At 32.1% G+C, this 26,471-nt stretch overlaps 1 protein-coding gene across 2 annotated transcripts in view; it reads right to left on the bottom strand.

Moving 5' to 3' along the window:
• LOC134708031 (protein C-mannosyl-transferase DPY19L1-like) overlaps positions 1 to 26,471 on the bottom strand; it is a 311,728-nt gene that overhangs the window by 276,041 nt on the left and 9,216 nt on the right. Inside the window, exon 2 of one of the 2 annotated variants that reach the window (XM_063568274.1) lies at positions 25,888 to 25,912. The exons of the other annotated variant lie outside the window; for it this stretch is intronic. Within the exon in view, the coding sequence (XP_063424344.1) occupies positions 25,888 to 25,912 (25 nt within the window). The remainder of the gene's footprint in view (positions 1 to 25,887; positions 25,913 to 26,471) is intronic. 2 annotated transcript variants of the gene reach the window in all.

The raw sequence follows: 26,471 nt of genomic DNA, 5'->3' as shown, positions 1-26,471 counted from the left end.
CAGCTACATTTCCTTAAAATTACCCATTCACGGGCAGCAACCCAACAACGGATTGTCAGATTCATCTGAAAATTACAGGACAGATAGATCTTGACCTGATAAACAATTATACCCCATGTCAGATTTGCTCTAAATGCTTTGGTATTTGAGTTATAAGCCAAAAACTGCATTTTACCCCTATGTTCTATTTTTAGCCGTGGTGGCCATCTTGGTTGGTTGAGCGGATGACGCCACACATTTTTTTAAACTAGATACCCCAAAGATGATTGTTTCCAAGTTTGGATTAATTTGCCCCAGTAGTATCAGAGGAGAAGATTTTTGTAAAAGATAACTATGATTTACGAAAAATGGTTAAAAATTTACTATAAAGGGCAATAACTCCTAAAGGGGTCAACTGACCATTTCGGTCCTGTTGACTTATTTGTAAATCTTACTTTGCAGAACATTAGGGCTGTTTACAGTTTATTTGTATCTATAATAATATTCAAAATAATAACCAAAAACAGCAAAATTTCCTTAAAATTACCAATTCAGGGGCAGCAACCCAACAAAGGGTTGTCCGATTCATCTGAAAATTTCAGGGCAGATAGATCTTGACCGGATAAACAATTATACCCCATGTCAGATTTGCTCTAAATGCTTTGTTTTTTTTAGTTATAAGCCAAAAACTGCATTTTACCCCTATGTTTTATTTTTAGACATGGCGGCCATCTTGGTTGGTTTGGCGGGTCACGCCACACATTTTTTAAACTAGAGACCCCAATGATGATTGTGGCCAAGTTTGGTTTGATTTGGCCCAGTAGTTTCAGAGGAGAAGATTTTTGTAAAAGCTAACGACGACGGACGACGACGGACGCCGGACGCCAAGTGATGGGAAAAGCTCACTTGGCCCTTTGGGTCAGGTGAGCTAAAAATAAGAATGTGAATATATAAGTTCAAATTCTTTTAGGTCATTTTTTAGTAGCAATAAACAAAAAAACTATGTTAATTGGACATGCTTTGATACTATATATGCCCTTGAATTTTTACTAGATAACATTTTTGTTCGCTTTGGGGATTCCGTATATCGTCAGATTATCGGAATTCCAATGGGGACTAACTGTGCACCACTTATTGCGGACCTCTTTTTGTATTGTTATGAGTTACAGTTTATGACAAAAATAAGCAAAGACCCATCAAAACAACATCTGATAAACAAATTTAATAATACTTTTAGATATTTGGATGATATTTTGACTCTCAATAATGACGACTTCAGTATGTATATTAATGAAATTTATCCTGCTGAACTTACTTTAAATAAAGCTAATACTAACAATGACCATTGCCCTTTCCTCGATCTTGATATCTATATCACTAACGAAAAGCTGAATAATAAAATTTATGATAAAAGGGATGATTTTTCTTTTCCTATCGTTAATTATCCGTTTTTAGATGGTGACGTTCCCTTGTCACCATCTTACGGTGTTTACATATCTCAACTTGTACGATTCGCTCGTGTATGTAACAATGTTTTAGATTTTAACGAGAGAAATGTATGTATTACTGAAAAATTATAACACCAGGGTTTTCGATATCACAAACTAGTCAAAACATTTACTAAATTTTATCATCGGTATAAAGACATCATTCGTAAATATAGCTCAACATGCAGACTTCTTATTATACGTTCAGGTATTTCACGTCAATTTTTTTATGGAAATACTCTTTCTAAAGCACAAAGGTGTCAGTATTCACCTCAGAAACTTAAAAAAAACTTTAAATAGACTTATTAAGAAGGGATATAATTACGATACTGTTGTCAAGTCATTAAAGATTGCATATTTTGGCGTTAATATTGAGTCACTGATAAGGACTTTGCGTCGGAACTAAACACATTTATTATAAAAACAGTTGTTGGCATGACACGGGTTATGTTCTTCTCATACATGTTATGATGGTATGATACTAAATCCCTAACGGGAAGGATTGTGCCTGATGTTCATATGATGAAATCATAATCTTTCAGTCAGTTTAATTGAAGTCTGGAGCTGGCTTGTCAGGTAACTGCTAGTAGTCTGTTGTTATTTATGTATTATTGTCATTTTGTTTATTTTCTTTGGTAAAATCTTCTGACATCAGACACGGACTTCTCTTGAACTGAATTTTAATGTGCGTATTGTTATGCGTTTACTTTTCTACATTGGTTAGAGGTATAGGGGGAGGGTTGAGATCTCACAAACATGTTTAACCCCGCCGCATTTTTGCGCCTGTCCCAAGTCAGGAGCCTCTGGCCTTTGTTAGTCTTTTATTATTTTAATTTTAGTTTCTTGTGTACAATTTGGAAATTAGTATGGCGTTCATTATCACTAAACTAGTATATATTTGTTAAGGGGCCAGCTGAAGGACGCCTCCGGGTGCGAGAATTTCTCGCTACATTGAAGACCTGTTGGTGACCTTCTGCTGTTGTTTTTTTATTTGGTCGGGTTGTTGTCTCTTTGACACATTCCCCATTTCCATTCTCATATGCAACTATTCCAGTCATAATTAGGTTCGATAACTCTGTATGTGACTGGTTTAATTATGATTATGTAAAATGTACTGGTTACCCAAGTAATGATTTCAATATATATGCATCTTTGTTACAATCCATCTGTTGTTTCCTTTCGTTGATATAAAATATTATCATAAAATGATTTCATAAACAATCGTATAATGATCTATAATACTAATCTTATATTAAGTCTTGTCAAAACTTACATCGTGATTAGGCCACTTTGCCATGTTTGTTTTCTTTGATCACGTTGATGACTTAATTAATATCTTCACAATCTAGCTTTATTAATTATCATACGAGTTACAATAACGTGTCATGTTTAATTGCAATAAAAACAGTTAAATCTTATTGAATTATTTGCATGTGCAAAATAAGTGTCGAACATCGTCTACGTTTGAAATTATTTGGTCGCCATTTTGTTATATGTAACTTCGAAATTGTATCAAAACAAATAGCATGTTTCCACTTTCACAGAGGGAAATAATGTTTAATTCTATGCTGCATTAAGATTAGACAATTATTGAAAAGACATGCATCTAACAATTTTTCGATTTTCATCGTTAAACATCTACAAAAATATATATTCCCATGTCGCCCCACGCTATCAATGTTTATGTAAACTGCATGTTCGGTGCATGTAAATCTTTATTTTTAGTGAGAGACTGTTTCTTATCAATATATTGAGGAACATGTGAAAAGGAAATTTTATAAGTTCAAAAAGACACGCTTTGATAAATATTTGAAATATTACTTTCCGATGTATAACTAAATGAATACCGGCATGTCGTGTCGTTGTGAACCTTCAACAGTGGTCGCCATTTTGAAAATATTGCTGAGGACTGCCAAAATATGAACTTTTCAAACAAACTTCGAAGCAAAAAGTTTAATACCTGAACTGATATGGTTTGGGATTTACTTTAAATAAATATGTTGTCGATCTTTTTAGGGGTTGGAAGGATATAAGCAACAATAAATTAGTTGAGAAAATTGATTTTACAAAAAGGTCCCATTGCAATTTTGTCAATTTTTTACGAAGATTCAACGGAGGCTGTGTGGCTATGTCACCTCAATTTTCAAACTTATTTCGAAGCACGAAATCATATATCTGAACTGAAACTGAAAACATATTTAATTGTAAAAATTTATAAACTGTAAAACGCGGGTTTAGAAGGAAAAATATACATTATAACAAAAAAGTTATGACCGTTTTATTTATGTACCCGTTCACTTTCATGGATAATCTGTCGGCCATTAATAATATACAACTTAAGTGTAAAATATGGAAAGCCATACGGGACCCCCGACTCCGTGCTAGTTTTACAGTGTAATAATACAGTACTTGTACGGCCGTGTAAGATTACCGAATCCCGTGAATGTTTTTGCCGACTCCGCGAAAGTTTTGGACCGACTCCGTGAAAGTTGTTGACCGATTCCGCGATTGTTTTATACCGACTCCGTGAAAGTTATGAACCGATTCCGTGAAAGTTGTTGACCGACTTCGCGTTTTGGAACGACTCCGTGAAAGTTGTTGACCGATTCCGCGAATGTTTAATTCCGACTACCTTAAACTTATGAACGATTCCGTGAAAGTTCTTGACAGACTTCGCGAAAAATGTGAACTGACTTATTGAAATATTTTGTAAATTCCTTTTCGTTCTAATGTCTGAATGGATTTTTAACATTCAATTCATTCAAGTACGTAACGATACATGCCAAAATGGAACATTGCAAGAATACAGCCGGCTCTGGTTATTTTATAAACTACATTAGTTCTTGAAATGATAAATTTTTTTTTTAAATGAAGTGTACATGAGTGTTTCGATTAGAGTCTTCATACTTGTTTTCTTTAATTTTTTCGACTTTTTTTCTCTCTATCCTTTTCTATTCTTCATGATTTACCATCCCATTATTCGTTTTATTTTCTAGCACTCCACTATTCTCATTTCTTTTGTATCTGGCGCCAATTATTCTCATTTCTATATTATTTGCATATTATTCTCTATTTTGTAAACCGTATCCACACCCTCATACGGATATTATTGATATCATGTTTTAAATTGTGATATGGGGAAAAAATATAATGCCTCAAAATGCTTGAATGGCTCGTCCTGTTAATATAATTCACGTGAAGATATCAACTTAATGAATTGTGATGTGGGAACAAACTTAAATATCATATGTTCCCTCAGCAATCACATGAATACAAATGACCAATTACATGTTAGATGTTTCCAAGACAACACCTATAATGTCATCTGCATGGGACAGTTTAAAGAGTATGAATTTGTCTATCAATAACTACTAAGTTAAACAAAGTAGTATATTTGGCGAGTATAAAGATGTCTATGGAATTTTCTGTTATTAGATTTATGGAAGATGTGGTATGAGTGCCAATGAGACAACTCTCCATAGAAGTCACAATTTATAAAAGTAAACCATTATAGGTCAAGGTATCGTCTTCAACACGGAGCATTGGCTCACACCGAACAGCAAGCTATAAAGGGCCCCAAAAAATTACTAGTGTAAAACCATTCAAACGAGAAAACCAACGGTCTAATCTATATAAAAAAAAACGAGAAACGAGAAACACTTATGAACCACATCAACAAACGACAACAACTGAACATCAGATTCCTGACTTAGGACAGGTACTAAAAATTTCAGCGGGATTAAATGTTTTAATGGTACCAAACCTTCTCCCTTATCTGAAACAATAGTGTAACATCACAACATAGAAAGACACACTATAAAATATCAATTGGAATGGCTTAACTCAATCAAAAAACGTAGTAACACAATGAACATACACTGAATGAATAAATTTGATCTATGATACAATGTAAATACAAAGTTAATAAAAATATTAATATTAATAAAGTCAAAGAAACTAAACAGACTCAAAGATCAGTAATACAAGATAAAACAAAATAGAGATTTTTGTCATGAAGTCTGTTCTCATCTAAAAGGTTGGAGAGTATATATATATATATCCTTTGTTTGATATGCTCATCAAGGTGAGTGACACAGGCTCTTAAAAGGTTTTTTTAACGCTATGCCAAAATTCGATATTGACAAAAAGAATAACAACAGTATTAAGACACTACATAAAAGCATAAAGACATATAAATTAACCTCATGAAGTAGGGGATGTTCTCAAGTGCTCCTGGTGGGTAACAAGATTCTGGTCAACACGTGAAGCGTCCGGTGCTACTTTTCGCTCATTGTCAGGGTTTATTCGCTATCTTTTGTTACTGTACGAGCGATATATGTATACCGCGAACCACAATGTGAACCTTTTTTGGGAGTGAGATCAGGATAAAGTTCGAATATCACGGCCCAAGCCGCGTATAAATTTCCAACAAATCTATGGCTTCCATGAATTATTTCTTAAATAAAAAAACGTCGTATCAACTATCGGAAGACCTCTCGACCAATCATATTTCCTAATATGCAAATCATATAAGAATTATTACTGGTCTTTTCCCCCTTCCTAAGACAGTTTTACGCTTGAAGAAAGCAAGCTGGATAACGGCTCCTCACACTCGAATCAAGCTTAAGCAAGTCAAGTTTATAAATACATGTATAAGCCCATACCGCATAGTCATCTATAAAAGGCCCAGAAATGACAAATGTAAAACAATTCAAACGAGAAAACTAACGGCAGGCTAATTTATGTACAAAATAATTTACGAAAATTAAATATGTAACACAGCAACAAATGACAACCACTGAAGAACAGGCTCCCGACTTGGGACAGGCACATACAGAATGTATATGTTCCATCTTCAGACTTAAATTCATTTACTCTGGAACCTTTTTTAACATGTTTTTTTTAAATAATTGAGTTTTTATAAACAAATCTAGCGGAAATTGTCATAACTCATACTGATGTTATATTTCCTATTTTATAACACTTATGTAGCAATGTTACATAATGTTTTCTTATTTACTAGAACCGATTTGTTAAATTTATTATGCACTTTCTCGTAGCTGAATCTGTGAATCAAGAATAACATAAAATAGTTAATTCTAGCTTTATTAAAATGGAATAATATACATGTACTTCCAAATTTAAATATCAATTATAATATGGGTTTTATTAATGGGCGATATCTTTTTTGCGCCTAAAATGAACTCATTTGCGCCACAACTTATTTACGCCACTTGTTACTTTTGCGCCACTCCAATTTAAAAATTATAGGTATTATTTGCGCCAAAAAAAAAACAACATCTAATTGCGCCAATTTTCATGATGAATTTATTTATTTTTACTTATATATATCAACTAAAAAATTGACTTCTCTCCTCCTTCATCCATGCATAGGACCATCAATTTACCGCCTGGCAGAGTTATTTTAAAGTTATTTTAATACAAAAAATATGCTGATTCATCTTTGTTTGTTGCAACACCAAATATCATCAAGAATTTGTGAAATTCGGATTGATTTTTTTGTTGAACTGGATGAAGTTTCCTTCTTTCTCTGTTTTATGTATAGTTGAAAGAAGGAGGTTAATATTTCAAATATTAATTATTGTAGAAGGTTGATCAGATAACATACCAGTTGCTTTTTCGTTTGCATGCTTTTCTCAAAATCTGTCTTTCTAGTTTCTGAGTATTAGTTTCATGTAAATAATCTAAAAGCCTAGAACAACTCCAATATCTGTGTATCTCCATCTTATTTCTCTAACAAATGCCTGACGAAATTTATGTTCTTCGACAACGATGACAAGTTTTACTCTATCAGACTCGTATTTCTCGAACGATATATTATCAGACATCTTTACATGTGAACAAATATTCTATTGATACTGAACAATTTATTTCTTGGTGACTTTTCTTAATTTTTATGAGATAGTATTAATGTGTAAAACCATTTACAGGATAAATCAACAGGAACATACTTTTAAAACCTTTGACATTATGTAGTTATATTTTCTAGTAGGAATAATGAATATCTAGATATGATATTTGTATCCTCAAAAGAAAAAAATGATAGACAGTTTTTTTGGTGAAAACTATAACAATTGCTAAATTGTCTCCTGATTCTGCTACTAATTGTATGCATGCATTATAAAACAGCAAAAGAAAAAAGATAATCCGCACTAAAAAAAAAAGAACATCTAATATATTGTATTCATGTGGAGCAAGTTATCAAAATTAGGGGCGGTACTGTCAATATAGTAACATAAAAAAATCCGCATATATTCTCGTTGTATACCGTTTACATAAACAAAGACCCCCCCCCCCCCCCCCACACAATAAAATTCCCTTCTAAATTATTTTAGATTTTAGATCAAATATTAAAAAACTATAAGAGGTAAGAATAAAATTGTCAAATACATATTAATACAAATTGAATGACAAGTAGCGAATAATACAAAATAATTATGCATTATATAATTATAATGGTTTTAATGATTCCATGGAGATCGCTAATGATATGTATGAAATGGACACAGTCGGCAATAAATTGTATTACACGGCAGCGACCATCACTAATTACTAACGTTTTAATCACATTAATTACTACAGAGTCGGCATCAATCTTACACGGCCGCGAATGTGCTATGTAATTAAATAAAGTTATCAAAGTCGGCATCAATCTTACACGGCCGCGAATGTGCTATGTAATTGAAAGAAAGTTATCAAAGTCGGCATCTATCTTGCACGGCCGAGTGTGTCAACTGGCATTGCGTTTGAAGTGTTTGTTAAATAAGTCGGGCTATATCATTAGCGGAGTCGGTCAGGAACTTTCACGGAATCGGTCCAAAACTTTCACGGAGTCGGTCCAAAACATTCGCGGAATCGGAAAAAAACATTCACGGGTTCGGTAATCTTACACGGCCGTGAAAGTACTATATAAAACATGCACGGAGTCGGGGGGTCCCATGTGGCTTTCCATAGTAAAAGTCACGTGATGACCGAGATAGTTGGATATGTCAATTTTATTTAATCTATTGATCACTTTATCATTGGTTAATTAGTGTTATCACTACGATTTACACGGGTCAATGTTTACTTTGCAATTTCCTTTGATCCGAACTAGTTGTAACCCTTGTTTCTTTAATTTTTTTTAGAAAATTAATATCCACCAATTTAAAAACCCACGAACATGTAAATATTGCTCAAACCGCGAAAATTGATACCCACGAATTAAAGTACTTTCACAGTAATAAAATTGATAAATAAATGATTAAGTTGATTCAACTACTATTCTGGACAAAGAAAGATAACTCAAATTTTCAAAGAATATTGAAAATATCTTGTTGAAAAAATCTCCACTGGAGATTACAAAGGGCTGAAACAAAAGAAAATCTCATTGCTAGTAGTAGAGAGTATAAACGTACGCTTAAAAAACAGCTTAGAGAATATCAGAAGTCTGTTGTAGACAAATTGAAAAATTTGCGTAAATCTGATTCAATAGCATACTGGTCTCTTTTAAACAAATGTGATACAAAAGGTAACAAAGCTGTAAACAAAATTGCTATGGATGTATTATATGATCATTTCAAAAACCTTAATGCTCTTGATGAGCAGGATGATAACGATATTGTATTACCTAATAATATTACTGATTATAATATTGATTTAGATAGAGATATTACTGAAGACGAATAATATTGTATTTCATAGTGGTATTATACCTGATAGTTGGTCAGAAGGTTATATATGTCCAATATTTAAAAATAAAGGTAATCCAAATGATATGGATAATTATCGTGGTATAACTATTTTAAGTTGTTATGGTAAATTATTTACTTGCATTTTGAATAATAGGCTTCATACATATTTAGAAAATTCGGGTTTATTGTGTGAAGAACAAGCAGGGTTCAGAAAAGGTTATATAGTACAACATATCATATTTTTAATTTGAAATGCTTGATTGATTTATACTTACATAGAGGTAGGAAATTGTATTGTGTATTTGTTGACTATCGAAAAGCTTTTGACTCTGTCAGAAGAGTATATTTATGGCAAAAACTGTTAAAATATTCCATTGATGGCAAAATGTTTAAGATTATAAACAGTATGTTTAACAATGCAAAGTCTTGTGTGAGACAAGGCAACTCTTGTTCAAACTTTTTTAAATCCAATGTTGGTGTACGTCAAGGAGAAAATCTATCTCCTGTATTGTTTGCCATTTTCTTAAATGACTTGGTCGAATTTATGTCACATTCATATAATGGTTTAGTTGATATAAGTATTGCAGCAAGTCTTATTGATACTGATGAAGTCGCTGTATATTTTCGTTTATATTTGTTATTGTATGCAGATGATACTGTAATTTTAGCCGAATCGACAGCAGAGTTACAAGCCTCATTAAATGCCATGTATTTATATTGTCAAACTTGGAAAATGCAAGTTAACATATCTAAGACAAAAGTTGTAATATTCTCAAGATCTAGACTTAACACAGATAATATGAACTTTAAATATAGTGGTGAAAGCCTCAATATTGTTACAAATTTTCAATACCTTGGTATTATTTTTTCATGTAAGGGTAATTTTAATGACGCCAAAGCACATCTTGTAGAGCAAGCAAGAAAAGCCATGTTTATAGTCTTAAGAAAGGCTAGGAAGTTGAATTTACCAATTGATATGCAATTAGAACTTTTTGATACAATGGTTGTACCTATTTTGTTATATGGTGCAGAAGTTTGGGGTTTTGAAAATTGTAATATTATAGAAAACTTGCATATGCAATTTTGTAAAATAATTTTGAATGTTAAAAAAAGTACTGCTCATTGTATGATTTATAGTCCAGTCAATCTAGCATAAATTTGACCCTAACCTGAAAGTAATTGCAACAGAAGATTTTTAAGTTTTAATCTTTTAATAGCATTATACCCCAAATATACACAGAAAAAAGTCCCATAAAATCTAACTTGAGGAAAACTAAAAAAATCACCATTTAAAATTCCTATGGAGATTTGCATTGAAAAGGGAAATAACTCTTGCAAAAAAGGCAGAAATATCAATAAAAATTGATTCAAAATTATAATTTTACCGCTTCTATACATCAGAATGTATTGATTCTTGATTTTTTAGCGGTCTTTAGAGTATAAGAAACAACTCTAAAGGTGTTTTCATATATTTTATCAAGCTGTAATCTAGATATTGTAATTTATTAGTTGACCATTTATTGAATTTTTCAACATGTCAATGTAAAGAATCTCAAATTTAATAAAAATAATTAAGCATGTATTCTTCTTTTTGTTGTTTAAAGTTTCTTAAGATAAGTAAGTTGCTGAAAAAATATAATATACAGATAGAAACAATACCAAATTTTCACATTATTTTTTCAAAATGGTTACAAAGTTTCAAATTTGCAATTTCTTTAATGAAAAATGTATGAAAAAACTAAAACTACCCACAACACTTGGGTTTTGTACATTTCATGAGCAGAAGATTATATAATTTAGTCAAATACAAACTTATAACCCTATCAAAGTATCATACTATACATAAATTTCAAGAAAAACAACCAAAAACTGACCAAAAAAGACTAATTTTTGCAAGAGTTATCTCCCCTCCCAATGTTAATTTCCATAGGAAATTTAAAATGCTGATTTTGAGTTTTCCTCAAGTTAGATTTTATGGGACTTTTTTCTGTGTATATAAAGGGTATAATACTATAGATTAGAACTAAAACACTTTCTGTTGCAATTAGTTTGAGGTTAAATCTTAGATTGACTGGACTATTATGGAGAATTGGATAGAATACCATTACATATTCTTATTAAAGCTAGAATGGTTGGTTTCTGGCAACGTATCATGTGTGGTAAAAGAGAAAAAAAATTCATATACACTGTATTCTATATTGTATCAGCTTAGTAAAAGGGGTATCTACCACTCTAAATGATTGTTAGAAATTAAAAATACTTTATATGAATGTGGATTTAATTAGATGTGGGATAATCAAATAATTGCTAAATCTGATAATATTAGTAAGAATGTCAAGAAATGTTCAAGAAATAAATTTATGTTGAACTGGAGTAATAATGTTATGAATTCTGCAAAATGTCTTAATTACAGAATATACAAGTCTGATTTTTGTTTTGAGAAATATTTAACTGTGTTACCATCTGATCTAAGAATGTATTTATGTAAATTCTGTTGCCTTAGTAATAAATTGCCCATTGAAACAGGGAGATTTTTTAATATTGATAGATCTGAAAGACATTGTAATCTTTGTAATGCTAATGAACTTGGTGATGAGTTCCATTACTTATTCAAATGTACCTTTTTCAACAATGTTAGAGCTAAATTTTTACCTTTAGATATATGTAAAAACCCAAATGTTTTAAAATTTAAAGAATTGATGAATACATCAGATTTATTCACACTTCCTGGAATAGCAAAATTTTGTAAAAGTGTTATTAAAACCTTTTAATACATGTGCTTAATCATGTTACTATGTTTTGTACTTCCTGTCAAATATCTGTATTAATTATATATACTATTATTGCACCTTTGTTAACCATGTTCTAATGTAAATATGTAAATATGTTCATACTTTTATAGTTTGTTAAAAAATGTTGTATTAACATACCCCATGTGGGGGCTTTAGTGAAATAAAATGTCTTATGTCTTATGTCTTTATGTCTTATGCTATTGCACAAATATCTATTCTGGACAAAGAAAGATAAGTCCAATTAAAAATTGATTGCTATTGCACAATTTTGTGCAATTAGATATTTCTTGCTATTACGCAACACTCTCAATTGAAGATTTCTTGCTATTGAACAATACTGTGCAATTGAATCTTTCTTGCTATTGCACAAAACTTAATATAATAATTTTGAATCCTGATTTGGACCAACTTGAAAACTTTGCCCATAATCAAAAATCTAAGTACATGTTTAGATTCAGCATATCAAAGAAGCCTAAGAACTGAATTTTTGTTGAAATCAAACTTAGTTTAATTTTGGACCCTTTGGACCTTAATGAGGACCAATTTGAAAACGGGACCAAAAATTAAGAATCTACTAACACAGTTAGATTTGGCATATCAAAGAACCCCAATTCTTCCAATTTTTGATGAAATCAAACAGTTTAATTTTGAATCCTGATTTGGACCAACTTGAAAACTTTGCCCATAATCAAAAATCTAAGTACATGTTTAGATTCAGCATATCAAAGAAGCCTAAGAACTGAATTTTTGTTGAAATCAAACTTAGTTTAATTTTGGACCCTTTGGACCTTAATGAGGACCAATTTGAAAACGGGACCAAAAATTAAGAATCTACTAACACAGTTAGATTTGGCATATCAAAGAACCCCAATTCTTCCAATTTTTGATGAAATCAAACAGTTTAATTTTGAATCCTGATTTGGACCAACTTGAAAACTTTGCCCATAATCAAAAATCTAAGTACATGTTTAGATTCAGCATATCAAAGAAGCCTAAGAACTGAATTTTTGTTAAATCAAACTTAGTTCAATTTTGGACCCTTTGGACCTTAATGAAGACCAATTTGAAAACGGGACCAAAAATTAAGAATCTACTAACACAGTTAGATTTGGCATATCAAAGAACCCCAATTCTTCCAATTTTTGATGAAATCAAACAGTTTTAATTTTGGACCCCGATCTGGACCAACTTGAAAACGGGGCCAATAATCAAAAATCTAAGTACATTTTTAGATTCAGCATATCATAGACACAGGATTCAATTTTTTGTTAAAATCAAACTAAGTTTAATTTTGGACCCTTTGGACCTTAATGTAGACATATTTGAAAATGGGACCAAAAATTAAGAATCTACATACCCAGTTAGATTCGGCATATCAAAGAACCCCAATTATTCAATTTTTGATGAAATCAAACAAAAGTTTAGTTTTGGACCCTTTTGGCCCCTTATTCCCAAACTGTTGGGACCAAACTCCCAAACTCAATCCCAACCTTCCTTTTATGGTCATAAACCTTGTGTTTAAATTTCATAGATTTCTATTTACCTAATCTATACTAAAGTTATGGTGCGAAAACCAAGAACAAGAGGCTGTCACACTGACAGCAAACCGGATTTATTAACATTTATTTGTGTCCTGGCAATATCACAAGAACCATTACTGATGATTGGTGAAAGAGAAAATCGTCAATATCAAATTTGACCTCTGTTTTGTCATCACTATCAACATATTAAAATTTGAAAAGCTTAGATTGAATGGTTCGTGAGTAAATGCAACAACGTGAATGGAAACACCATTTTACGATCTTTCAAGAACCATAACTCCTGAACGGTAAAAGTCAAAATCGGCATTATTGAACTTGACCTCCATTTAGTCATCAGTAACAACATATTAAAATTTGGGAAGCTTTGGTAGAACAGTTCATGCGTCAGTGCACGGACACGACTGGAAACGCCATTTTTCCATCTTTCAAGAACCATAACTCCTGAACGATAAAAGTCAAAATTGCCATTATTGAACTTGACCTTCATTTAGTTGTCAGTAACAACATATCAAAATTTAAGAAGCTTTGGTAGAACAGTTCATGCGTAAATGCACGGACACGACTGGAAACACCATTTTACGATCTTTCAAGAACCATAACTCCTGAATGTTGAAAGTCAAAATCGTCATTATTGAACTTGACCTCTTAGACTATTTTGTCATCAGTAACAACATATTAGAATTTGAAAAGCTTTGGTTGAATGGTTCATGAGAAAATGCACGGACATGACTGGAAACACCATTTTACGATCTTTCAAGAACCATAACTCCTGAATGTTGAAAGTCAAAATCGTCATTATTGAACTTGACCTCTATTTTGTCATCAGTAACAACATATTAAAATTTTAAAAGCTTTGGTTGAAAGGTTCATGAGAAAAAGCACGGACATGACTTGAAACACCATTTTTCAATCTTTCAAGAACCATAACGCCTGGACCGTAAAAGTAAAAATCGTCATTATTGAAATTGACCTCCATTTAGTCATCAGTAACAACATATTAAAATTTGGGAAGCTTTGATAGAACAGTTCATGCGTAAATGTACGGACAGGACTGGAAACGCCATTTTTCCCTCTTTCAAGAACCATAACCCCTGAACGATAAAAGTCAAAATCGCCATTATTGAACTTGACCTTCATTTAGTTGTCAGTAACAACATATAAAATTTTATTAAAAACTTTGGTTGAATGGTTCATGAGTTAATGCACGGACAACATTTGATTGAAGCCCGCCCGCCCAACCGCCCGCCGAGCATCCCCAAATCAATAACCGACATTTTTGTCAAAAAAATCCGGTTAGAAATGCTTATTTGGGTCCCTTTGTTGCCCCTAATTCCTAAACTGTTGGGATCTCAACTCCCAAAATCTTCCTTTTGTGTTCATAAACATTGTGTTAAAATTTCATTGATTTCTATTCATTTATACTAAGTTATTGTGCAAAAACCAAGAATAATGCTTTTTTGGGCCCTTTTTTTGGCCCCTTATTCCTAAACAAGTAGAACAAAAACCTACAAAATTCAATCCCAACCTGCCTTTTGTGGTTATAAACCTTGTGTCAAAATTTCATAGATTTCTATTTTCTTAAACAACAGTTATAGTGCGAAAACCTAGAAAATGCTTATTTGGGCCCTTTTTGGCCCCTTATTCCTAAACTGTTGGGACCAAAACTCCCAAAATCAATCCCAACCTTCCTTTTGTGGTCATAAACGAGTTTAAATTTCATAGATTTCTATTCACTTTTACTCAAGTTAGAGTGCGAAAACTAAAAGTATTCGGATTCCAACGACAACGACGACGACACCGACGCCGACGACGACGCCAACGTGATAGCAATATACGACCAAAACATTAAAATTTTTGCGGTCGTATAAAAACAGCAAAATATCCTTAAAATTACCAAGTCAGGTGCAGCAACCCAACAATGGGTTGTCCTATTTATCTGAAAATATCAGGAAAGATAGATCTGGACCTGATAAACAATTAAACCCTGGCAGATTTGCTCTTTATGCTTTGGTTTCTGAGATATAATCCAACAAAAGGTTCTCAAGAGCCTGAATCGCTCACCTTAATATTTTTGGTTAAATCTCTCATCAATGATTATTTTCAATTTGTTTAAATGTTCTTTGAATCGTCCTATTTTCTTCAAAAGCAAAAAAAAATCATTTTCTCCTATGTTCTATTTTAGCCATAGGAGATACGTTTCTTGACATACAAGGAAATAAAATAAAAAATTATACTAGATACTCTGAAACTCATTTAGCCTAAGTTTGGCTGAAATTGATACAGCAGTTTCAAAGGAGAAGATTTTTAAAGTAAGTCAACATGATGAACTAATTGTGAAAAAAATCTTTAAAGGGCAATAACTCCTTAAGGGGTCAATTGACAATTTTGGTCAAAATGACTTATTTGTAGATCTTACTTTGCTTAACATTTTTGCTATAAACAGTTTATCTGTATATATAATAATATTCAAGATAATAACCAAAAGCTGCAAAATTTCTTTAAAATCATCAATTCAGGGGCATACCCTCATGGAAAATTGGTGGCTGAATATTGTCTGAATTATTTCTGAATTCTATCTGAATAATCGTCTGAATAGGTCTGAATGTTGTATTTGTGTCTATTTCTGAATATTGACTGGATTTCGGACTATTCAGCCAGTATTCAGAAACAGAAATATTCAGAAACTAAGAAATATTCAGAAAATTTATGGTTTAAATGATGCTGTATTAAGAAATATTCAGCCAATTTTTAAGACATATTCAGCAATATTCAGAAATCTTCAGCCAACATTCGTCCAATCTTCAGCCATACTAAGAAATATTCAGACATATTAAGAAATATTCAGACATATATTAAGAAATATTCAGACATTAAGAAATATTCATATATATTCAGAAATATTCATATATATATATTCAGAAATATTCAACCATATTAAGAACTATTCAGACAAATTCATCCAATCTTCAGCCTTATTAAGACATATTCAGCCATAATAAGATAGCATGAAATGGAATCAAAACCCCATTGTAACTGATTTGATCTTCCAATTAAGCCCAAGGTTTATCACTTCTTCTAAGAAACACAAAATATAGTGAGTGCTTTGATCATAGATTGATCTGAATATATTCAAATATTTAAATAAATAACATTCTTAACATCCTATCCATGAAAAAAATGGCCTGCATGGTTTGCATAAGAATAAAAACAGTAACTATGGTCAGCTTAAACCTCACTCACAAACTGATTAACTAATAATTACATTAGATGTAAGTTTCATTATAATACGTTATTCTGATTGGCTAACATGTTATTCCGTAAACAATTGCATCAGACAATAACATTTATCATGCATGATGACACGAGGTCTCACAAAAAAGTGCACAGGTGAATTAAATAAAACTGGATAAAAATCGTGTTTTCATGATTTTAGCTAAAAAAATGTAATTATAAGTATTGAATACTTCTTTTTGAAACTTTATAGGGTTGTAAAAGCGTTGACCGTGCGTACATTTTTAGAATGAAGCGCTTCCGCGCTTCATACAAAATGTACTTCGGTCAACGCTTTTACCACCCAATAAATTTACAAAAAAAAGCATTCAATTCCTAAATATAAAAATTATGTGTCAGATATAAACTTCTCTTCCTTTCTGTAATTTAAAACTTGCTGTCTCTGTACTTCCAACTTGAATTGCTGAATAAAGGTATTAAAATGGAGTCTGCATAAAATCTGTTTCATATCATTGCTGGTAGCTCATATTTAATCCCCTAAAAGTACAAAAATATCCACAAAGAATCAATTGTTCTTGAGATTATAAAGCAATAAATTCAATAGAAACATTATTGCATTATGCATTTGTACTGTATCTTACATTGGAAGCCTAAACTCAAATTAAGACCCCCCCCTTTTTATCCCTTGAAGATAAAATTGGTGACTTATAGTTTTCACTAAGTTTGTTCACCCAATTTAATTTCTACATTTAATGTAGAAAGTGGTAGTGCATTTTTTAAAGTTATTGACTGCAGATTAACCTAGTTACTATTTGTTTTATGAATGTGACAACAAATTTTGAACAATATATATATATATTCATTACATTAATTGTCTGCCAAAATTTTCTGATGTTTTCTCAGATTTAAATCCTAAATGTTTTATAATAGTGCCTCAACAAATTGCATTTATAATAATTACAATTATCATATGTTAAATCAAAATACTTATCTGAAAACATTTGCGTTTCGATTCTCCATTTTGTTTATCCAGCGTAATCTTTGATGACGTATGCCAGTGCGTTTCAGTCAAGGTGTCAATCTCGCCCCATATCATATCGTCCCGAAATTGATTCGTCCCCGTAACGGTGTTTCAGTGAAACTTCTCAAAACATGCCGCCGGTCCGGTCACAAATTACGGCCGATTTGCAGGGTTTGCTGGTTAGTTGAAATTTAAAATTTCGAAGAGTAACTTCCCCTTAATATGGGTGTTTGAGAAATATTTAAAAATGTATTTGATCTTATTCAAATATACGTTTTCCTTAGTGAATTTTAGTTTTGTGAATAATTTCTATTGTAAAATACTGCTACAACTTGTATTTCATCTTATTTATTTTTTTTATTTTGCAGGAATAAAAAATAAAAAATACCATTCACTAACGATTTTTCCCTAATAATTATCTGAAATTTGTAAACTAAGAATCTTAGGACAGTGCCGTTAATTACTTTGTGTAAAACATTGAGATAATGAAAAGAAATTGACAAGCTGAACAGTACTCACAGTTTACTGTCTTTAAGATACATAACAAATTTAAAACTTATCAGTATGACAAGGCCCGTTTTATGAGGTTGAATTATTATGATTTTAATTATTCAAATACAAAAATGACACTTGCTAGTATCCGATTGAAAGGAATCATATGGCCAGTTTTGTAAGGTTAAATGACCATTTAATGTACGGGTCTCCTTGATTTAGCCGGTATGGTGGGAGAAGTTTTAATGTATAAGAAACATGAATTCCTGGTGTTGCATTAAAAACATTTCCCCACTGAATGGTTATTTTATTGTCGGCTTTGCACCTTGCTGCAAAGGGTGTCAAAGCTAAAATTAAATAGCCTTTCAAAACGTCATAATTATTTGGACTAGGTACAAATGAATTGTACTGATAATAACTGTTAGAATTTAATATAAGTACCTTTTCTACCAAAATTAATGCCCATGCACCAGTATATCCAATATCTTAATGACAATAAAGCAATACTGCTTTAATTTTCAAAAACGCAATATTTTAAAGTGCACAAGTGTTTGTTCAGTTTTTCATCACTAAATGATCAAACTACTCATGAGTTTTTTATTATGTACACTTGGTTTTCCAAAGTATTTCATAGTTATATACCAATGGGTTTAAACTGATGACTGTAACTGCATTCACGGTCATCCCAAAATGTTAGATGAAAAATAGGGGGGATTATTATTACCCCGGGATCGAGTGTTTTTAAGCTCAGGATTTCGGGATTCACTCTTTCGGGATCAGAGAATTCTTTTTTTCGGATTTCGGGTCGTCGGGATTATGGGATTTCGTATTAGGACCCCTCCTATCCCACCTCAAAAATAAGGTCAGTAGCTATATTGCCTTGGGAAAACACTGTAAGATTCTTGCACTTTTATGTTGATGAGCCAGATGAAGGATTACAAAATTTTTGTAATCAGGGAAATTAATTCTTGCTGTTATTTGTACATTTTCAAAATATTTTATTTTATGTAGTTTTGTTTGTGAAACTTATTCACATAACATTCAGACTTTTGAAGAATTATTTTTTATGTTTCCATTTATGTGTTTAAATTAAATAACTCAGTGTAATTCTTATTTATTTTAGTTTTCTGAATTTTGTCTAACTTCTGAATGATTTAGAAAAATTCAGACAATATTCATTTCTATGAGATTATAATTTACTTATTTCCAGTTTTCTGACTTTTGTCTGACATAACTTCTGAATGATTTTAAAAAATTCAGACAATATTCAGATCTATATATTAGAATTTACTTATTTCCAATTTTCTGAATTTTGTCTGACATAATATCTGAATGATTAAGAATAATTCAGACAATATTCAGATATTTAGGGGTGTATTTAATTAATTTTTGGTTTCTGAATTGATCTTACTGCTGTTTCTTAATAATTCAGACAAATAAGACAGTATTCAGAAGTTCTGAATATGTCTGAAACTTTTTCTGACTAAATAAGAAGTATTCAGACAAAATTCAGAACTATAAGACAATATTCAGACACCGTCAATAAACAGGTCAGACAGGATTCAGACACCTGATTTGTTCTAAGACACATTTCAGCCAAAATTCAGAAAATTTCAGCCACATTCAGCTAATATTCAGAAATTATGGTTCATGAGGGATTATACCTGAAAAACCAGTTATCCAAATGGGGCTGAAAATTTAAGGACAGGTTGACCTTGACCTAATAAATACTTTAACTTCTTGTCTTATTTGCTCTAAATGCTGGAGTTTTTGAGATATAAGCCAAAAACTGCATTTAACCCTGTGTTCTATTTTTAGCCATGACGGCCATGTTTTTTGACGAAATAGAAAATAAAACACAAACTTTATTTTATACACCCTACTGATCTTTCAGTTGAAGTTTGGTTGAATTTGGTTGAGTAGTTTTAGAGGAGAAGATTTTTTAAAGTTAGCAAATATGATGAACAAATTGTGAAAAATTGTCATTAAAGGACAATAACCCCTTAAGGGGTCAATTAACAACTTTGGTCATATTAACTTATTTGTAGATCTTTCTTTGCTGATCATTTTTGCGGTTTACAGTTTATCTTTATCTATAATAATATTCAAGATAATGACCAAAACCTGCAAAATTTCCTTAAAATCACCAATTAAGTGGCAGCAACCCAACAATGAGTTGTTTGATTCGTCTGAAAATTTTAAGATATAAGCCAAAAACTGCAATTGACCCCTATATTCTATTTTTAGCAATGGCGACCATGTTTGTTGATAGATCAAAACTTCGGATACAATTTATAAACTAGATACCCTAAAGAACATTCAGCTTAAGTTTGGAAGTATTTGGCCTAGTAGTTTCAGAGGAGAAGATTCTTGAAATAGTTTACGACGACAGACGACGACGACAGACGACTGACGACAGACGATGGACGACGACGGACGCCCAGGGATGGCCTAAGCTCACTTGGCCCTTCGGGCCAGGTGAGCTAAAAACTGCATTTTACCCCTATGTTCTATTTTTAGCCGTGGTGGCCATCTTGGTTGGATGGCCAGGTCACCGAACACAATTTTTAAACTAGATACCCCAAAAATGATTGTGGCCAAGTTTCAATTTATTTGGCCTAGTAGTTTCAGAGGAGAAGATTTTTGTAAAAGATTACTAAGATTTACGAACTAGAGGCTCTAAAGAACCTGAGTCGCTCACTTTGGTCTATGTGAATATTAAACAAAGGACACAGATAGATTCATGACAAAATGGTGTTTTGGCGATAGTGATGTGTTTGTAGATCTTACTTTACTTATCATTCTTGCTGCTTACAATTATCTGTATCTATAATGAACTTGGTCAAGTTAGTTTCAGTGGAAAATGATAGTGAAAATTTACAAATTTTATGAAAATTGTTAAAAATTGACTATAAAGTGCAATGACTCCTTAGGAGGTCAATTGACCATTTTGGTCATTTCGACTTATTTCTAAATCTTACTCAGCTGAACAATAGTGCTGTTTACAGTTTATCTCTATATATAATAATATTCAAGGTATTAACCAACCAGATGCTCCGCAGGGCGTAGCTTTATACGACCGCAGAGGTTGAACCCTGAACAGTTGGGGCAAGTATGGACACAACATTCAAGCTGGAGTCCGCTCTAAATTTGGATTGTGATTAAATAGTTGACACAGCATAGGTTTCTGACACAGAATGAATGTATTCAAATGAACTTAAAATTTTTGTTTTCTCTTAGAGCAATTCACTATGCTGTTGAATATTAATCCTCTCAAAAAAATGTTTGAAGAAATTTTCTTTTTATTTATGAAATTTCAAATGAGAAAAATTGAACCCAATTTTTTAATCACATCCCCCTTTCCCTTATTCCAAAACTAATTTCAATTAAGATATTCTAATGGAGTTTGCAACAATTACTACTCATTTAAATACATCATAAAATATTAAGATGTAAAAAAACTGCTTGTTATCACTGAATGGTAAAGATTATTTAAATTTATCAGTTGGTAGTAAAAAGTGAATATACATTGTATATTGTATATAACGAAGATTTTTTTAAGTTGATTCTGGACAAAGAAAGATAACTCCAATTAAAAAAAATTCTTGCAGATATTCCTTGCTTACTTTACTGGACAAAGAAAGATAACTCTTAATTAAAAAAAAAATTGCTATTTCACAATATTGTGAAATAAGATATTTCTTGCCATTGCACAATACTGTGCAATTGAAAAGACTTGCTATTGCACAATACTTAATATAATAATTTTAGATCCTGATTTGGACCAACTTGAAAACTGGGCCCATAATCAAAAATCTAAGTACATGTTTAGATTCAGCATATCAAAGAGGCCCAAGAATTTGATTTTTGTTAAAATCAAACTTAGTTTAATTTTGGACCCTTTGCACTTTAATTTAGACCAATTTTAAAACTAGACCAAAAATTAAGAATCTACATACACAGTTAGATTTGGCATATCAAAGAACCCCAATTATTCAATTTTTGATGAAATCAAACAAAGTTTAATTTTGGACCTCGATTTGGGCCAACTTGAAAACTGGGCCAATAATCAAAAATCTAAGTACATTTTTAGATTCAGCATACCAAAGAACCCCAAGGTTTCATTTTTTGTTAAAATCAAACTAAGTTTAATTTTGGACCCTTTGGACCTTAATGTAGACCAATTTGAAAACGGGACTAAAAATTAGGAATCTACATACACAGTTAGATTCGGCATATTAAAGAACCCCAATTATTCAATTTTGATGAAATCAAACAAAGTTTAATTTTGGACCCTTTGGGCCCCTTTTTCCTTAACTGTTGGGACCAAAACTCCCAAAATCAATACCAACCTTCCTTTTATAGTCATAAACCTTGTGTTTAAATTTCATAAATTTCTATTTACTTATACTAACGCTATGGTGCGAAAACCAAGAAAATTGCTTATTTGGGTCCCTTTTTGGCCCCTAATTCCTAAACTGTTGGGACCGAAACTCCCAAAATCAATACCAACCTTCCTTTTGTGGTCATAAACATTGTGTTTAAATTTCATTGATTTCTATTTACTTTAACTAAAGTTATTGTGCGAAAACCAAGAATAATGCTTATTTGGGCCCTTTTTTGGCCCCTAATTCCTAAACTGTTGAAACCAAAACTCCCAAAACCAATCCCAACCTTTCTTTTATGGTCATAAACCTTGTGTCAAAATTTCATAGATTTCTATTAACTTAAACTAAAGTTATAGTGCGAAAACCAAGAAAATGCTTATTTGGGCCCTTTTTGGCCCCTAATTCCTAAACTGTTGAAACCAAAACTCCCAAAATCAATACCAGCCTTCCTTTTATGGTCATTAACCTTGTGTTAAAATTTCATAGATTTCTATTCACTTTTACTAAAGTTAGAGTGCGAAAACTAAAAGTATTCGGACGACGACGACGACGACGATGCCAACGTGATAGCAATATACGACGAAAATTTTTTCAAAATTTGCGGTCGTATAAAAACAGCAAAATTTCCTTAAAATTACCAATTCAAGGGCAGCAACCTAACAACGGGTTGTCCGATTCATCTGAAAAATTAAAAGCAGATAGATCTTGACCTAAATAACAATTTTACCCCATGTCAGATTTGCTCTAAATACTTTGGTTTTTGAGTTATAAGCCAAGACTGCATTTTACCAACACTTTACATACTTTAAACTACGCTCTGAATGCCCGCGATTTCGCGGGTGTGTTCTAGTGTGTATATAATAGCGAAAAAGGTAGTCAATTCATATATCAATTGAGAGCAAATTATTGACTTATTCACAAAATGTGACGGAAAGCAAGTGATTCAGTTCCGAGTTGAAATTGAAGTTTTTTACTCATTCTTTTTCAATTGATTTCTTAAGGGTTTTTTTCATAATTTGGTTCCGAAATTTTTATCAGTTATTATTTTTATGAAATACTATATGCTTAAAATATAATGGGATAATCTTTATTACTACTATGAAGAAGAAACTAAAGTTTGTGTCTCAATTTGCAATTAAAATTACCTCAATTTTAGACAGTCCAAACTTCGCAAATTTTATAGATTAGAAGAAAATAAAATACTGACTATAATATTTTGACATATAAAAATAGCTTCAGGAAAAACCTTTTCAATTAAAAACAAGCAAACATACACAAGTTTTCATTTTGAAAAGGGGGGGTTGAAACTCTCTTATATACTACTAGTCATTAAAACGACTTTTTAGAAAAATGTGACAGTACGAAATTTTGACGACAGGGCAAAAACGATAAAAGACTTCATTGTCTTTAAGTTAAGGCAATTTTTAGCCCTGTGTTATTTAGGGAGATTAAACTCGCCATCAAGACGACTTTTTACACTTTTGTCACCGCACTATAAGCCAAACCCAGTGTCTAGCCTACTTTTCCTGTTAATCACAGGCTCAACAAGAATGAGGCAAAAAATCAATTCAAATATTCCTCGAGATACAATCAGCTTCCGACAAAGTTTGGTAAAAATCCAGGATAGTTTATGAATCTAATAAATGTTTTAAAGACTTTAACTACAGACTGTTTGTAATGTTAACTGGAAGAAAAACTAACTCAATTTATAAGTAAAATAAAAAAAACAGGTACAAATTTTGACAAAGTTTCCTTCTAGATACATTAAGTTTGGATCCTCAACAAGCTTCTGTCCAAGTTTGGTACAAATCCAGGATAGTTTTAGAAAGTTATTAAAATTTTAAAAACTTTAACCACAAAGTGAATATTTGTGAACGCAACCGCCCTGACACCAAAGAAGGAATGTAGGATCGCTATGTCTCACTTTTTCAACCAAAGTGGAAGGCTTAACAACAAAAAGCTGATAGAATCATAGCAAGTGTGATCATCCACAAATAATATTTCTGTTAGAGTTAGGAACATTGTAGGTTCATCAGGCTAGATGGGTTGATTTTAATTTGATCGAAGATGAGCACAGTTACTGTCTACACATGCTAAAAGATTGGCAAAATATATGTTGAATGACATAAAAATGCATTAACAAAATTTGACCACACTTTATTGTTTAAATTTTTTAAGTAATAAAACCTAATGAGGCAACTGCCTCAATGAAAGCTACGCCCCTGTAATCTTAAACTAGAGGCTCTAAAGAGCCTGTGTCGCTCACCTTGGTCTATGTGCATATTAAACAAAGGACACAAATGGATTCATGACAAAATTGTATTTTGGTGATGGTGATGTGTTTGAAGTTCTTACTTTACTGAACGTTCTTGCTTCTTACAATTATATCTATAATGAACCTTGCCCATTAGTAACAGAGAAAAATATTTGGTAAAAATTTACATAAATTTACCGAATTAATGAAAATTGTTAAAAATTGACTATAAAGGGCAATAACTCCTTAAGGGGTCAATTGACCATTTAGGTCATGTTGACTTATTTGTAGATCTTACTTTGCTGAACATTATTGCTGTTTACAGTTTATCTCTATCTATAATAGTATTCAAGATCATAACCAAAAACGGGAAAATTTCTTTAAAAATTACCAATTGGAGGGCAGCAAGCCAACAACCAATTGTCCAATTCATCTGAAAATTTCAGGGCAGATAGATCTTGACCTGATAAACATTTTTACCCCATGTCAGATTTCCTCTAAATGCTTTGGTTTTTGAGTTATAAGCCAAAAACTGCATTTTACCCCTATGTTCTATTTTTAGCTGTGGCGGCCATCTTGGTTGGATGACCAGGTCACGCCACACATTTTTTAAACTAAATACCCCAATGATGATTGTGGCCAAGTTTGGTTTGATTTGGCCCAGTAGTTTGAGAGGAGGAGATTTTTGTAAAAGCTAACGCCGGACGACGCCGGACGCCGGACGCCAAGTGATGAGAAAAGCTCACTTGGACCTTTGGGCCAGGTGAGCTAAAAAACATTGTAAAAAGCAAAAAACACATAAGATTTTCAAACAAATCAAATGATTTGAAATTGAATTAAATTGCACATTTACACTAGCAGAACTGAGTCTGTGACAATAAAGAAACTGAACTTAAAAATAGTTTCTTTACCTTTGTCCACACTTCATTGTGTAGTTAATTTGTGCACCGTATTTCAATTTTTAAATGGTCTCCTAGTATTATCTTAAAATACAAAATGTAGCCTTACCTATGGATAACAGTTATAGCTATAGCTGAAAATACAAAAAGAAAATAGTATAGTTTGGAACCTCTATTATTAAGTCCTTCTCAACTTCAAAAGTCCACCTTTTTTACATTTACCAAACAAGAATGTGTCCATAGTTTGAGATGATAATTTTATATGTTCAGATGACCATCAAATTGTGGTCTGAAAACTCTAATTTGGCATTAAAACTAAAATTAGAAAGATCCTATCAAAGGAAACATGTGATGATTTGCAAGTTGATCGCAATTTAACTATACTAAAAACTACCTTGACCAAAAACTTAATTCTGAAGCCGAACAGACAGAGAGATAAAGAGACAGAGAGTCGACAGACTGAAAAAACATAATGTCAGAACATAATAAAAACCAGATGCTCCGCAGGGCACAGCTTTATACGACCGCGGAGGTCAAACCCTGAACAGTTGGGGCAAGTATGGACACAACATTTAAACTTGATACAGCTCTGAATTTGGATTGTGATTAAACAGTTGACACAACATAGGTTTCTGACACAGAATGAAGGTGGTCTAAGAACTTAAACTTAAAAACTTAAAAAATTTAAATTGG

Source organism: Mytilus trossulus, chromosome 2 (genome assembly GCF_036588685.1).
Source record: "Mytilus trossulus isolate FHL-02 chromosome 2, PNRI_Mtr1.1.1.hap1, whole genome shotgun sequence".
In the NCBI taxonomy this organism is placed as follows: domain Eukaryota; kingdom Metazoa; phylum Mollusca; class Bivalvia; order Mytilida; family Mytilidae; genus Mytilus; species Mytilus trossulus.
Note: the sequence above shows the minus strand (reverse complement) of the source record. Positions and strands in the feature narration are given on the sequence as shown.